We start from the raw sequence: 15,190 nt of genomic DNA, 5'->3' as shown, positions 1-15,190 counted from the left end.
TCTTAGATGCAAAGAAGGCTTCATCCAAAATGGCACAATGGTCAGTGCTTTCCTTTAATACCACACTGTCTTGCCCTTTGTACCCCACTTTCCTTTAAGGAAATTTGAACAACTTTCCACATTGTCAAATGTTTTGTGGTTTCTTATAGATTAATTTAAGATTGTTTCCCAGGCCTGTATCTTTCTCTCCCTGTTTATTCCATGTCAGACCACCATTCCTTACTGAAAATTTTATTATTTCACCAATCTTCCATGATAATTTTAAGGTGCTCATTGTGGGTAATAGGTCTTTCAGAAATGGTTTCTCTGCATGTGTAGCTACTTTGCAAGAGTTCTTCCAGAATATTAGGGACAGGAATGTACCAAATAGTCCTAATCTCCAAAATAGTACAATTTTTTTTTTCCTGCCTGCGTAGGCATCAGTGTCACCTGGATGCCATCCTGAATTTTGACATTCCTGTAAATGGTAACTCTGAAAGCAAATAGATCATTTGGTACATATAGAATTAGGGCTTTTCAACCATATTAAAGCCAAAATAATTAGAGAGTCAAGCCCTACACTTTCTTAGGGTCTCTTGGATTGTTTTAAGAATACTTCACCATTCTGGTATGATCAGAACTCAGGAAAGATTCTGTGTACTTATTATGGAAAGGGAAAAAAGAAGGAATGAATAAGGGAGAAAAAGATAAGAGAACCAAGGGCTTCTGTGTTGAGCCACATAGTTTATTACATTTTATTCAACATTCTGGAAATAATTTAGGTGGATAGGGAGATTTTACGCCCAGATCAGCATGCATTTATTTAGTTGAATCTAGCAGCTTGCCCTCATGCCATTCGCAGAAGAAAAAAGGAGCAGAATGCCTGACTTGAGCACTGCTATATGCCGTATGAGATGCAAAAATAGTTTGAAGTTTTAATAGGATCCTGAATGTCGTCAACTATCAGTACAAATTTGCATTTCAATAAGTGTGGGGACAGAATGTATGCTGGTGGCCAAAGGCAACCTCATTTTCCATTTCCAGTGTATCATCCATAGTTCATTGTAATAGAACCTCTCTGCTTTTGTTTTAGTTTTGCCTCTCCTCCGGAATTCACAATGAATTCCTTAACCATCTGCATTGATCTCTGATGCTGGGTTGCTTAACTGGAGCCATTCACTTTGAGAGCCTCATTAACAGGGAGTGCTAATTGTCTTTTGCCTCTGTACTCCTCTCCTCAATGCCAGGCTTACCTGAAGGAGACTTCGGACACCGTCTCTGAAACAGTCTGCTGCTACTGCAGCATAAAAAGCCTTGATTTTGTTCTTGATAAGCCAGGCCTGCTTTTTTGCCATGCCACTGTTCATCTCTTTAACACACAGCTTGCGTGGTCCCTGTACGACATGATGAAATATTGGTTAGAAGCCTTGCTATTATCCATTGTGCTGCTGTTGTTTTCTAAAGGACAAAAATAGCCAGCAATGCCCCATTGAGTTAAGAAGTGGGAAAGAGGGAGAAACACCTCACTAAACAGGGTTCATGCAGACTCAACCTTTTGGAGCAGGCCTAAGCTGCTCCCATCATTCACTTTCCACCCAGAATGTCCAGCTGCATTAACACCTGCTTAATTAACTGCCTCATGCCAATGAAAGAAAGAGCTGAGGGCATCATGGCACAGGAGTAAAGTACTGAAAATGCGACTGAAGAAATTCAGGACAAATACATAATCAACCTCTGACTCAATAGCAGGAGGTATGTTTAGGAACATTAAGGAAATCTCGCTAGATCCTAATCTGAAGAAATGGGTAGAGCTCTTGGGAGCCAGAACATGGCGGGTGGCCGCTTTCCTAGTTTAATGGTGACATACTCCCATCCAAATAAATTATGATTTCGCCCTCACTCAATGAATTTTGTGGGAACAGAAGTTCACATACGGTGGCATACGAAGAATAGGGGAGCTTAAGGAAGAAGAAGGCAGGCACTGTGGCAGATGAAGCATTTCACAGTTTTAAGATTTGAGTTCTGGAAATTCATTTTAACTAAAACTTTATTCTTTGTCTTCTTCCTTAAAGGTGCAAGTCAAGTCTTTTCCTTGCAAGTTTCAAATCGATCCCAAAGTATTTCTGATGATCTATAATGTACCTGATAGGATATGAATCTATTTTCCTAGGAAATTCTTTCAGCCCATGGACAGATTAGGTATGTTGGTGAATCGTCTTAGGTTTCTTACAGGCCACCTAGGATCTGGATGAAGTGCAGTGTGTAGGTCCGGAATGAGGCTTAAGATTCTGCATTTCTAACCAACCCGCAGGTGACATGGTGCTGTTGGTCCTCAGGCCGTGCTTGGAGTCCCAGTCTTAGAGGGTCTTGGATTAGAGAGAAAGGACTTTGGATAGATGAAAAAGATATCAGATTTTGTGGTCTGCGGAAGTGGTTTCAAATCTAAATTTGGCCATTTGGAAGAAATTAATTATTTCTGAGTTTTACCATTTCTTTTCTGAAAACAAGACAAAATCCCTATCCTGCAAGGGTGTTTTGAGCAGTAATGATAAAGTGCCTACTCTGATGTCTGGAATATAGTAGGTGCTCATTCAAAGTTGGATGCTTTCTGTAATCTTAAATGAGTTCTCACAATCTTTTTGGAGCTCCAGACCTATTTCTACCCCTGTGTTTGTTCTAGGACAGAGTGCTGAACTGGAACCTGGCTCTGGCACTGACTGGCTGACCCTCCAGTGTGCCATGCACCCTTTCCTTGTGTGGGTCCTACATTTATAAAAATAAGGGAATTGTCTAGTTCCTCACTGTCCAGTATGATAACCCTTGCCCATTTGCTGTTGAATATATGCAATGTATCTGTTCCATATTGAGATGTGCTAAAAATGTAAAATACACACTAGATCTTGAAGCCTTAGGATGGAAAAAAAGAATGCAAAATATCTCATTAATACTTTTTATATTGTGCATACCGAAATACTAATATTTAGGATGCAGTACATTAAATGAAATATGTTAAACAACTTTTCTTGTCTCCTTTTACTTTTTTGAGGGCTACTAGAAAATTTTAAATTACATATGTGGCACATATTATGTTTCTATTATGCAATACTAGGTGACCTCCGGTCACTTCCATTTTTGGTATTCTATTTGAATTGGATCAGATTCTTTATGTACTAATTTTAGGGTTTTTTCTAGAACCTGCCAACTTCTCAGGAGACTTGTCAAGAACTTTTCAAAACGATTTGGATGACTTACATTAAAGTTAAAAAACAAGAGCCTTAAAAGATGGTGGGTAAGTAAAGATAGAGGAAGGGTAGTTTCATTAAACCAGAAGACCTGAACTACAGAAAGATACACCATTATGGATAAAATTCTGCCTAGTGTTCTAGAATGTCCATGCATTTTGAACCATTAGTTCTCCCTGAGCATTCTAGACTCCGTCAACTGCAAAGAAAGAAGAACTATTTTTTCAGGGACGCTCGATAGTAACAATATCCATGTGACAGAAGAACAACCAACAGCTAGAAAAGGTATTGGGCCATCAGTATATTGAGTTGTACCACAATGACTATGACCCCTGGGGAAAGTGGCATTGATTTAAATAAATACAGTCTAATGTATGTCTATTATTGTTACAAAAATCCAGATTAAGCATTAATTGTGACAGAAAGATTTACTTTAATGCCTAAATTTGCCATATTGAGAAGTCATAAAAATATTTCAGACAGAATCTCTCTTTGCTAAAAGCAATTATAATATCATTGTAGCACACTTACTAATGTGAGGCAAGGCTACAATACAAATGTAGTAAGGAAAAATAAGCTAACAAAGAGAGAAGACATACTGGAACATAATTATTCAATATTCCAATATGTCATAGTCACAAAAATGGATTTTACCACTCAACTAAAATATTATAGAGATTAGCTCAGTTAAGATCCAAAATATGAATGCATAAATTAATTCAGGGTTTGAACAAAGAAGCCCTAAAAGTCTTGTATATAACTTTGACATTGATTGAGAAAAGGGTAAAGAAATTCTAATTATTTAGTCTGGAGAAATAGTTGATGGGATGCTACTTCAAATAAATGAATATTAAGAAAAGAATTTGCGAATGAGTTCTAACATCATTAGGAACAAATAGGGAAATTTAGGCCAAAAGCAATGTTCTTTCCAACTTTCATTTTTCAAAACTCTGAGGGTCTTACTGCTCTGTCTTTGCTTTCATTGCCGCTCTGGTTGGAACTGTGGGAAAGAGAATTTTTCCTTTCTGATTTGGTCCATATTTCATCTCACCATGTGCCTCGTGCCCATTCTCGGGTCATTTCATTTTTCCTGCATTGTGCCATGTCACTCTCTTATGAACATCATCACAGAGACTCGATGACTAAAGAATAATAGATGCATCTATAAAAAGGCATCAGCTTGGTGGTTGTGAACGTTGAGATGAAGAAGAGGTTGAAGACACAAGAAAAAAACAAAAACTTTAGTTTCTGCTGGCTCATCTGGGCTTGAATTGCCCTTTACTGTGCCAGAGTTAGGAGTTGGTTGTGTTTCCTGAGTTTTCTGAAGAGGGTCTTTGAGTTCTAATAGAGCTTTAGGTTTTACTAAGATGTTTTCTAAATTTTAAGGGGAAAAAAAGAGAAAGGGAAACAGCAAGGGTGAAATTTTGTTAAAAGGGAATCTACATAAGGACGCTGGTCAAAAGCTATCTGTCATCTCCTTCACCATGAGAGGAGAGAACAGGACAATCAAGGTTTAAAGAATGTGAAAGAGTAGGCAAACATTCATCAAAATAGATCCACATCTTCGCATGCTTATGTGAAATGAGTATAAGAATACCAACACACCTCAAGTAACATTGCCTTTGGAGAGGGAGACAGCCATGAACTAAGTGGTTTTAAGAGGGACTTCAGATCAAGGTGTGGTTTATTTCATTTTAAAAATGAGTAGAAACATTCTTGACAAAAATGCTAACAGTCATTAATTAAAGGAAGTAGAATATGGGTGTCATTTTATTTTATATAATCTAATCATATGAAATTGTCTGTATTCCACAGTTTTGACTGACAAAAATGTAAATTTCATGTGCTTCAACCTAATATTTTTCTTAATGTTTCAAAACGAAAAATAGAAGCAATCTATAAAAAATACTTTCTTATTCAGCCACCAGAACAGCACAATGTACTTAATAAAAGATGTCACTGTACACTTGAAAGCCTTTTGCAGGTTCAAGACAAACAAAATTTAGAGAAGACCTAAGTATTGCATTTGGGGGGCATTTATCTGATTTGCATGCTAAATCCCAGATCAATTGGATCAAGTTTCCATCTTTAAAGTATATTTGTCTTGGATTTGTTTTAATAAAAAATACCCTGCCTTTAAACTAAAGTGGAGAAGTAGGAGTGAGTGACTGTTGCAGCATGCATGGTGCCTTCTCCCATATGGAAGGGAAATGTGAGCTGGCAGCATCTGATTTTTAGAACTGCACATAGTATACCCAGAGAACTACGGGTACATAAATCCAAACTAAGTTATTATAATGACTGATTCTATTATCGCTCTAACTCCTATGAATAAGTGAGGAGACTAATTGACAAAGAAGGGCAGTATGTTTTTATGTCAGGCACACAGGGTAGAATTAGTGGAGACTGCAACCCCAGACTTAATACTTGCCCATCGCTGAACTCACTGAAGTAGATTATACTTGTCAATATGAGAAGATTCTAGAAGGTGGAGTCCGACCCCCTCTGAACTTTCTTTGGTGATAAGAATGAAGCACAGAAGAAGAGAATTATTTTTGTTCAATGTAAAGCCTCCTGGGATAGAAGTATGTCAATGATTCATCACGTGGTAATTCAAAGGAGAAGAATAGCCACTATTTTAAGTTACCAAGTTGGATTCCTTAAAGTAGATGCCTATATTTGTCTTGATGAAGGTACCTCTGAAATCTTAAGTCTTCATAGGAAAGAGGCAAGAAGGAGAAGAGGCTCTAATGGATGAGTGTAAGAGTTAGTTGAGTATTTGGAAGAATACATTGGAGGCTTGGGGTCCAGCAATAAGAATAACTCTTTTGATTCAATTTCAACAGCTTTGAGGGCTATGATATCTAGTCCTTTAAAAATGTTTCTGTTGTAGGGCTGCCTGGGTGGCTGTTTTGGTTAAGTGTCACACTTCGGCTCAGGTCATGATCTCACAGTTCATGAGTTCAAGCCTGGCATCCGGCTCTGTACTGATAGCTCAGAGCCTGAAGCTGCTTTGGATTATGTGTCTTCCTCTCTCTCTGCCCCTCCCCCACTCATACTTTCTCTCTCTCAAAAATAATTAACATTAAGGAAATTAAGAATGTCTCTGTTGTAGAAAATGGCAGCTGGGACCACATGCTTTCCATCAACCCACCGGCATCAAAATACCAGTAAGCTTTGAGTCTTGCTCCTTCCTTGTAGTATAAGTAACCACATTTCAAGTTAACTCTTAAATAACTGAAGGCCAGCAGAGGGATGGAGCACAGAGCCCACTGTCCTATGATTAGCCGGAGGGAATACATACCTCACTGTTCTATCATGTCATGTTGGATACCTAAAAAATCCAAAAACTCAGTGTCTGGATCTGGTTCCCCTAAGAAAGGATGCTTCCAGTTTTTTTTGAAAGGGATATATTTTTGGAATGAAATGGCAACTATGGTATACCAAAAATAATGATGATGAAAATAACAATACCAACAGTAACAATTACAGTTAATTGAGTATTTACTATTTGACAGACGCTGAGCTGAGCACTGGAAAGCTCATCTGATAGAATTCTCACAACAGCTCTGCAACATGGGTGCTAGGTGCTATTATTTTTATTATTATTCTCATTTTCTACAAAAAGAGAACATCGAGGCACTGTAAGACTAAATTATGCACCTAAGGGACTCATAGCTAAGAGGTGGCAAAACAATAATTCAGAACTTGACCATGTGTCTCAATAGCCCATGAGCACCACCTTCCTATTTGACCAACATCATCTTTCCTATTTGACCTTTCCCATAGGCTGGCCTAACCGCCAATAATTGTGCTTTTGGAAGACGTTTTGTAATGGTATGCTGACTTCCCCCATACCCCCTTCAGTCTGTTTCTTGCAAAGATGATCGACGACTGAGTCTAGAGTTGAAAAATGCTGACAGCATCAGCAGCCCCAGGAGCTCACAGAGAGTAACTAACTGGAAAGTCATTAGCTGATGCAGTAATTATTTTCTGTCCCTGAGAGAAACTCAGGACCTAGGAGCCTGACATCCCGGGCCCTCCTCAGAGAGACCAGCACAGTGATACATAATGTGGTCCAATATACCTGTCAGACAACAAGGCCATTGGAGGCGCAGACATGGGTGCCTGCTTCGCATGATGCTCCACATTCACATTCATTTATTAGTGTGAAAGCAGCAAAGGGTTAATTAAAAGCAATATCTTTCGTCTCTATTAGAAGACCTTTCCTCCCTTGCCACTATAGGACTGTTTATACTCTCAGTTCATTTCTCCTGTCCTCAAGATATTTTATTGCCTGCTAAACGAAGTTTTCTCGAAATTGCTGGAGAAGAGAAACACCCCAAACTGCTTATTCCATCAAAACCAGTGCCTGTATTATATTGAACAAAATGGAATTCAGTAATCCAGAGCACCAAAGTTGATAATATGAGAGAAGGGTGCTTGATAAGATTTTTTTAAAGTCCTCTGGAGTCACAGTTGGTCATTACTTAATCTGTCAATCTTCTGTAATCGGTAGGGTACCTTCCATTCCCCTTCTGGATAATTGCATTGAGTTATATTGTGTCAGTTACTAGCATATGAGCACTTAGAGGGAGGAGAATGTGACCAACTGGCTTCATATAGCAAGTACTAGAGTATTGCAGGTATAAAAAGATGCCTAAGTGCTGGTCATCATGGCATGTGGTAAATTTGTCCCTGCATCATGGCACAGCCGTCTGGCCTCAGAGTGACACAGCTTCCTGACAGTCCTATTCCCTGGCAAGTCCTGGAGGTTTGGGTAGTGGCACTTGATTCTATCAGCACTTCCAGGGACACGAGTCTATTAAGGCTTTGTCCTCATGAGGTAACACAGAGCACGATCAGGTGGCCTGGACTGACACCCTGGTTCTGCCACTTTGTCATGTGACCCTATGCAATAATTCCGTTTTCTTGAATCTCACTTTTCCAACCAATAAAATGAAAACAGGGATTCTTTTTTCCTATCCACCTCACTAGGCTGTTATATAGATCAAATAAGAAAAACTGTAGGAAAATGTTAAGTAGCTAAGAATTTTGAGTGGGGTGGGGTGTGTGTGTGTGTGTGTGTGTGTGTGTGTGTGAGAGAGAGAGAGGGAGAGAGAGAAGAAGAGAGAGAGAGAGAATAGAAGGTATGAGATTGTTATGGGAACACAACTAGAGATAGGCTGGTTTGGAGAACTTAGACTTATCATTTTGTTTTGATTTTCATGCTTTCTCTTCATTTTAGAGATTGATAAGTAGTCAAGAATTATGGCTAAATTTTTAGCGTCCACTTTTAATACCTCCTGGGAAAACCATCGTAAGTTATCATTAGTCTACCACATACTTCCTGAACAAAAAGTAACTCATTCAGCTCTGAATGTTTATCTAAGGCATGGGAAACTTGGTTTAATTCCCTAGATATCTGTAGTGTCATCAATTTTATCCAAATATTTAATCTAAATTCTATATGCTGGCGTTTCAGGACATTATGTCTGGTTTTCTTCTCATCAGTTAATCTATATAATAGCACTCTCTGGCTCATCCCAGGCTTTCGTTACCACCCCAAATGCCTTCATTTTATTTCTGAGCCAGTTCTCTTTTTCTTGTCTCAAAGGCCATCATTTGGAAATATTTATCACTGTTAGTTGGTCTCCTATGAAATCTGAAACACTTTTTATCCACCCGTTTAAATTCAGGATCATGGCCCTTGCCAGCCCTTGCTCTATGAATCAAGGAAAAGGGCTCTTGTCGAAACTGCCTTGCCATTTTCTTATCGCTGCCTGCACCCGCCTGGCTCACTTAAAACAACACAAGGCGAGCCGGGAAGGGAGGCACCGTCCTGGGGTAAAGTGGCTCTTACCACAAACACTTCACAGCAGATGCAAAGGCCACTGTTCTTTGTAAAGGCGTGTGTGATGTCCAAGAGAGCAGGTCTTGTCATAGGTCCCCCTGTTAGGACAATGCACTGGGGCCTGGAAATGGAGAAAAGAAGATGTGAGAATTGGACATTTCAAGAAGCCTGGGAGCCAGAACAACCCCGGTGGACATGGCAGGAACAGAGGGTTTGGCAAAATGGGATGGCCTCTTGCCTAAATATTTCCTGAGTTTCTCATCAGAACTCTTGTATCATCCTACCCATTCATCTTGCCACCTTTGTATTCTTGGTTCATTAGTGATGGCAAAATGTGAAATACAAAAAAAGGCGGTCTTGGGTTCCCCGTTTTGTTTTTTTTTTAACCTCCAGGCACTATCCTATCCTAAATCCCCAATATAACCTGTTACTCTCCAGCTAGGATTTTCATGCTGCTTTCCCTCATCTTCTTTGCAAAGCACATTTTTTATGGTTCCATTCAAAATAATATATAACTAATGAGGAGTTTAAAATGTTACTTTGGGGCACCTGGGTGGCTCAGTGGGTTAGGTGTCCAACCAGCTCAGGTCATGACCTCACAGCTTGTGAGTTCAAGCCTCATGTCAGACTCTGTGCTGACAGCTCGGAGCCTGGAGCCTGCTTCAGACTGTGTGTCTCCTTCTCTCTCTGCCCCTCCCGACTCACACTCTCTCTCAAAACTAAATAAACATTAATAAAATTAAAAATAAGTACATAAAATAAAATGTTACGTTTCCTAATAGAATTCAGTAAGCCTCAAAGCCTTAAGTTGAATGAAGACAACACCAATGATTAAGGTTTCGGGGATTTGGGAATATCTCTCTGAAATCACACCCTTAGATCACCTCTTTATTTCTGTGCATGGAAGGCGACACCCAGCCTTATGACAGTTTATAGTTGGGAGTGGGCATAGCTCAGGGTGGAAGAGAAGAAACACTCCTTCATAGAGGTGTTGTTGTGAAAACGAGGCCTTTCTGTATGACTGCCTCTTCTTAGGATATGTCCCTAAAGTGTATCACTCCTCCAATGCATTTGTCTCCCATAAAGGAAAACAGCTTCAAATGTGGAGCACCACGAGAATGCCTGAGAAGTTAATTTTACCTGAAATTTTTCACATGGTCTTCCACAGTCGTTAACTCCAGGGCGTTGTCTAATGCGCTCACGTAGGAAAGAGCCTGTGTGGAGGAGCCCCAGTTCACGTCTGTGGAGAACGGAAGACTTGACATTAAAACCATTGGCCTTCCCTCTGTGTAAGCTGTTTGTTGCCTTCCATGATTCTCCTTGGCTATATGTATCACCAGTGAGGAGTGCCCAAATTAGAGAAAACACTGTAGTATGTCCTGGAGAGAGCGTTGTGTTCTTTGATGCACACTTTGTGAACTCTTAGAAGTGAGATCTCTCTTTCCAGCTAAGAATCAGATTTTAAAGATTCAGCCCCAGAAATTTTGCTTGGTGAGAGAGGCTATGTGATAACCACATTGCAAGTGGATAGACTTGGAAAAATGGTTAGCCCCTAAGTAAATTCAAAAGGTCTTTGGGGCGCCTGGGTGGCTCAGTCAGTTGGGCGTCCGACTTAGACTCAGGTTATGATCTCATGGTTTATGGGTTCAAGCCCAACATTGGGTTCTGTGCTGACAGCTCAGAGTCTGGAGCCTGTTTCAGATTCTGTGTCTCCCTCTCTCTCTGTCCCTCCCTTGTTTGCACTCTGTCTCTGTCTCAAAAATAAATAAACATTAAAAAAAAAGTCTTCACAAATTCTTGAACTGAAAAGAGGCATTTCTGTGAACACATATAGTGTGCAGCAATATTTATATTTTGAATAGTAAAACTGAGTAGCTCAGGGATTCTTCCTTTTGGGTATCCATAAAGAGAGTTTGGCAAGCATTTTAATTTTATCTTTTAGGGTCTAATCTTCGTAATAAGGGAGGTAAGTGCTACCATCTCCTACTATTTAAAATGTAATCAATTAGATATTAGATCGGACCTCTAAACTTTCTAAGAGGTAGTCCTGATGGGAATGTATAGATTTACTCCAGATGGCAGATAGAGTCAGCTCCCTAGTCTTGCTTGGAAGAGGCAGGGAGATGGTGGGGAATAATTTTCTGGAGAAAAAAAAGTTTAATATTGATTTAGTGTTGATTATGCACGAGGCATTTAGCAAACAGATTTCTTATAAAAATCCTACTAGTCAACTGGATATTTATAAGCAAAAAGTGAACCTTGACCCATTCCTCATACTATGTATAAAAATTAACTCAAACTGGATAATGGGCATAGATTTAAGATCTGAAGCATTAAAACTTTTAGAAGTTTGTGACCTTAGATTAGGGAAAGATATCTTAGATTAGAAGCAAAAAGTCAAATCGTAAAAGAAAAAAAAGATAAATCAGACTTTATAGAAATAAAGAGGGGCACCTGGGTGGCTCAGTCGGTTAAGTGTCCAACTTTGACTCAGGTCCTGATCTCACAGTTAGTGCATTAGAGCCCTGTGTTGGGGTCTGGGCTGACAGCTCAGAGCCTGGAGCCTGCTTCAGATTCTGTGTGTGTGTGTGTGTGTGTGTGTGTGTGTGTGTGTGTGTGTGTCTGCTCCTTCCATGCTAGTACTCTGTCTCTCTGTCTCTCAAATATAAGCATACATTAAAAAAATTAAAGCAATAGCAGCAACAACAACAAGGTAAGGTGACTTGGTTAAAAGGAGGGAGTGGACTAGAGTTTGGAATCAGGCTCTGTGCTGGCAGCACAAAACCTGCTTCAGATTCTCTGGCTCTGGCTCTTTCCCTCTGCCCTTCCCCAGCTTGTGCTCTCTCTCTCTCTCTCTCAAAAACAAATAAACAAATTTTTTTTTCAAAAAGAAATTAAGACTATCTCCTCTTGAAAACAAACTGTAAGGAAAATGAAAAGGCAAGTTGTAGCCCTGTAGAAAATATTTGCAAAACATGTACCACTAAAGGATTTGCATCTGGAATATATAAAGAACTCTCGCAGCTGAATAATAAGAAAACAAACAACTCAAAAAAATGGGCACATGATTTAAATAGGCATTTGACCGAATAAGATAGGTGGATGGCAAATAAGATGTTCAACATCATTAGTCATTAGGAGAGTGCAAAGCAAAGCAAAATGATAGGACTCTACATCTATTAGAATGCTTTTTTTTTTTTTTTAAATCAACTGACAATATTAAGTGCTGTCAAGGATGTGGAGCAGCAAGGACTTTATCCCTTGCCGGTAGGAATAGAAGATGATACTGCTTCTTTAGAAAACACTTTGGCAGTTTCTTATGAAGAAAATATATATACACACTCTTACTATATAATCAGAAATCCCACTCTTAGATATTCCACTCCTAGATAAATGAAAACAGAGGTCCACATCAAGTCCTGTGTATGCATGTTTATACCAGCTTTACATATAATCATCCCAAGCTGGAAACAACCCAAATGTCCATCAGCTGGTAGATACAGTTTTTAAATTTTTCAGATATATTCATACAACAAAATACTACTCAACATATATGAACAATCCACTTACACATGTAATAACATGGATGAATCTAAAAACATCCTGCCAAGTGAAAGGAAGCACATGCAAAGGCTCATTCTACATGATTCTATGTAATAGTCTGTAAAGGCAAAGCTATAGCAACTGAAATCAGAACAGTGGTTGCTAGCGGTTGAGTCAGGAAGGAAGAGATCATATACATCAGAGTGCAAAGGAACTTTTGGTGATGATGGAAATGTCCTCTGTCTTGATCATGGTGGTGGTTACAAGATTGTGTAAATTTCTCAAAAGCTATAGACTGTGCATCTAAAGGGGTTATCTTTTACCATGTGTAAATTATGCCTGGTGCATAAAGTAATAAAGACAAACAGCAAACAAACCCCTTTGCAGTAGTTACTGCCTCTCTACTTTCCTTGTGCAGTACAGATAGGGACATAGGAGGGTGACTGGGGGCTGTCTGGCTCCTGAGACTGGGCCTCTCTGTACCACACTCTGGTCTCTAGCTTCTCCCAGCTTCCGCCTATCTTCCTCATTGATTCAAAAGTTAACACCCAAAGTTTAGATCTAATTGAATGATTGATCACAGCCTCTTGTTGGCCACAGAATCCTTAGCATGACATTACATTTTGTATTTATTTTGCCCAATCTACTCTTTCTGCCCCCTCTCCTCAGCACCCAAGAATCCCATCTATGTCATAGGCCTTGAAGCTTCTCCATATGCCATGTCCCTGCATGCCTCTTGACTTCACTCATGCTTTTCCTTCTGCCCAGAACAATCCTCCCTGGCTCTATCTGATATATTCATTCAACAAATATTTATTAAGCGCCTACTGAGTGTTGGCCCTGGGAATGCAAGCCATGAACCAGAAGAGTCTTCCTGGACAAGTCTAACCACAGTTAATCACTCCCTCTCCTTTTCTCAGCAGTTTGCTCATGGCATTGCATGGTACTTACTATACTGTATTATGGCTAGTTGCTTGTAGAAGGGTCTGTGAACTCCTTGAGGATAAGGACTATATCTTATTTCTCAGGATTTTTAGAAGTTGATATAGCGGGGTTTAGTATCACACACTCTACTTAAAATGTCAGCTCCATCTCATCCTGTCACCTTGATAAATGGTCAGCTCTTTTAACTTCAGTTTCTTCATCTGTCAAGTGGGTTTAATGATACCTAATATATAGCATCATTGGGAGAATTCAAAGAGTGCACAGCATATACATAGTTAACTATTATGTTACGCTATATTTTTAATATCCACTCTTCACATAGCACAGCTAAGCACATAGGAGGTATTCAAAAAACCATTGATTGAATGAATGGTTAGTTAGGAGTGCTTTCAAAACCCCCTCCTATACAGTCCTTATCCTACCTGGCTTCTTATAAGTCACGTAGATATAGAGGAAGAACTCAATGACATAGGTGATGACAGCTGCCCACCAGTTGATGACAAACATAACTGCACAGCACAAGACAGCTCCAAAAAGAGATACCCACATGTTGTAAATTCCATATGCAGGTCTCCAACCTGAAAAAAAAAATCTCAGTGCATAAGAAACACTTTTCACACTATTACTTTATATTACTACGTATGATTAGAATGCAGGTTGGGGGGCCTGGGTAGCTTCAGTTGGTTGCATGTCCGACTTTGGTTCAGGTGATGATCTCACAGTTCATGGGTTTGGGCCCCACATTAGGCTTTGCACTGACAATGCAGAGCCTATTTCAGATTCCGTCTTTCACTCTCTCTTTGCCCCTCCCCTACCCAAGCTTGTTCTCTCTCTCTCTCAAAAATAAACTTAAAAAAAAAATCTTTAGATGCAGCCAACAGTTTTTCCTAGCATAAAAATCAGAACTTTAAGGTCAAGTTCCCAATTCTGTTGTTAGTTTTCTGTGACCTTGGGTCCCTGGCCTACAAAGTTATACCAAATAAGAAATGCTATAAATATAGAAAATATGTTACCTATGGCCTCTTTGTATTTCCAGCAAGCCCCAATTGTTTTCCCAAACTATGAAAACATTAGCCTCTGATATATATGCCATCGGGAGTTAAAAGGAGGCAGGAGAGATGAAAAGAGTGAGGTCTAGTCAGAGAGGAGGGGGAGACACCACTTAGTGGCCCAAGAAAGAGGAGGTTAAGACAATGGGCTTATTGTTGTTCCTATGCAGAAGGTAGAACTTCATCAAGAGTCAAGCCAGTAACTTCCTGCTAGCTCTGTCTTTACCTTCTTTATGTTAAGAGGATAGTGCTTGCCCTTTCAGAAATAATCATCTATGGGGTTTTTTTAAACCTGATGCATTAATGGTTTACATTTTACAGTTAAAATATTTCTCATGGTTCATATATGCATGGGAGTTTCCCATGTTCCTTGCAGTGAAGACGCTGGGAGACAGTATGGTCAGGCTGGGGAAGTTCTGATTTAAAAGGCATTTGGTCTATGGGTGCAGTACAGTCTAAATGTGGAGTTGCCAAAACACAACAGAGCGTTCAAGGTCTTCAGGAGCAATTTCTGAAATGGCCACCAGATGGAAATAGCACTTTGAGAACATCACTGGAAATGCTTTTATTTTTCCCAA

At 39.6% G+C, this 15,190-nt stretch overlaps 1 protein-coding gene across 2 annotated transcripts in view; it reads right to left on the bottom strand.

Moving 5' to 3' along the window:
- SLC12A1 (solute carrier family 12 member 1) overlaps positions 1 to 15,190 on the bottom strand; it is a 99,054-nt gene that overhangs the window by 33,448 nt on the left and 50,416 nt on the right. For both annotated transcript variants that reach the window (XM_029950992.1, XM_029950991.1), the window contains exons 14-17: positions 13,986 to 14,141; positions 10,216 to 10,315; positions 9,085 to 9,196; positions 1,233 to 1,373 (exon numbers count right to left, since the gene is read on the bottom strand). In XM_029950992.1, coding sequence (XP_029806852.1) covers positions 1,233 to 1,373; positions 9,085 to 9,196; positions 10,216 to 10,315; positions 13,986 to 14,141 — 509 coding nt within the window. The remainder of the gene's footprint in view (positions 1 to 1,232; positions 1,374 to 9,084; positions 9,197 to 10,215; positions 10,316 to 13,985; positions 14,142 to 15,190) is intronic.

This window comes from Suricata suricatta, chromosome 9 (genome assembly GCF_006229205.1).
Source record: "Suricata suricatta isolate VVHF042 chromosome 9, meerkat_22Aug2017_6uvM2_HiC, whole genome shotgun sequence".
NCBI lineage: Eukaryota > Metazoa > Chordata > Mammalia > Carnivora > Herpestidae > Suricata > Suricata suricatta.
Note: the sequence above shows the minus strand (reverse complement) of the source record. Positions and strands in the feature narration are given on the sequence as shown.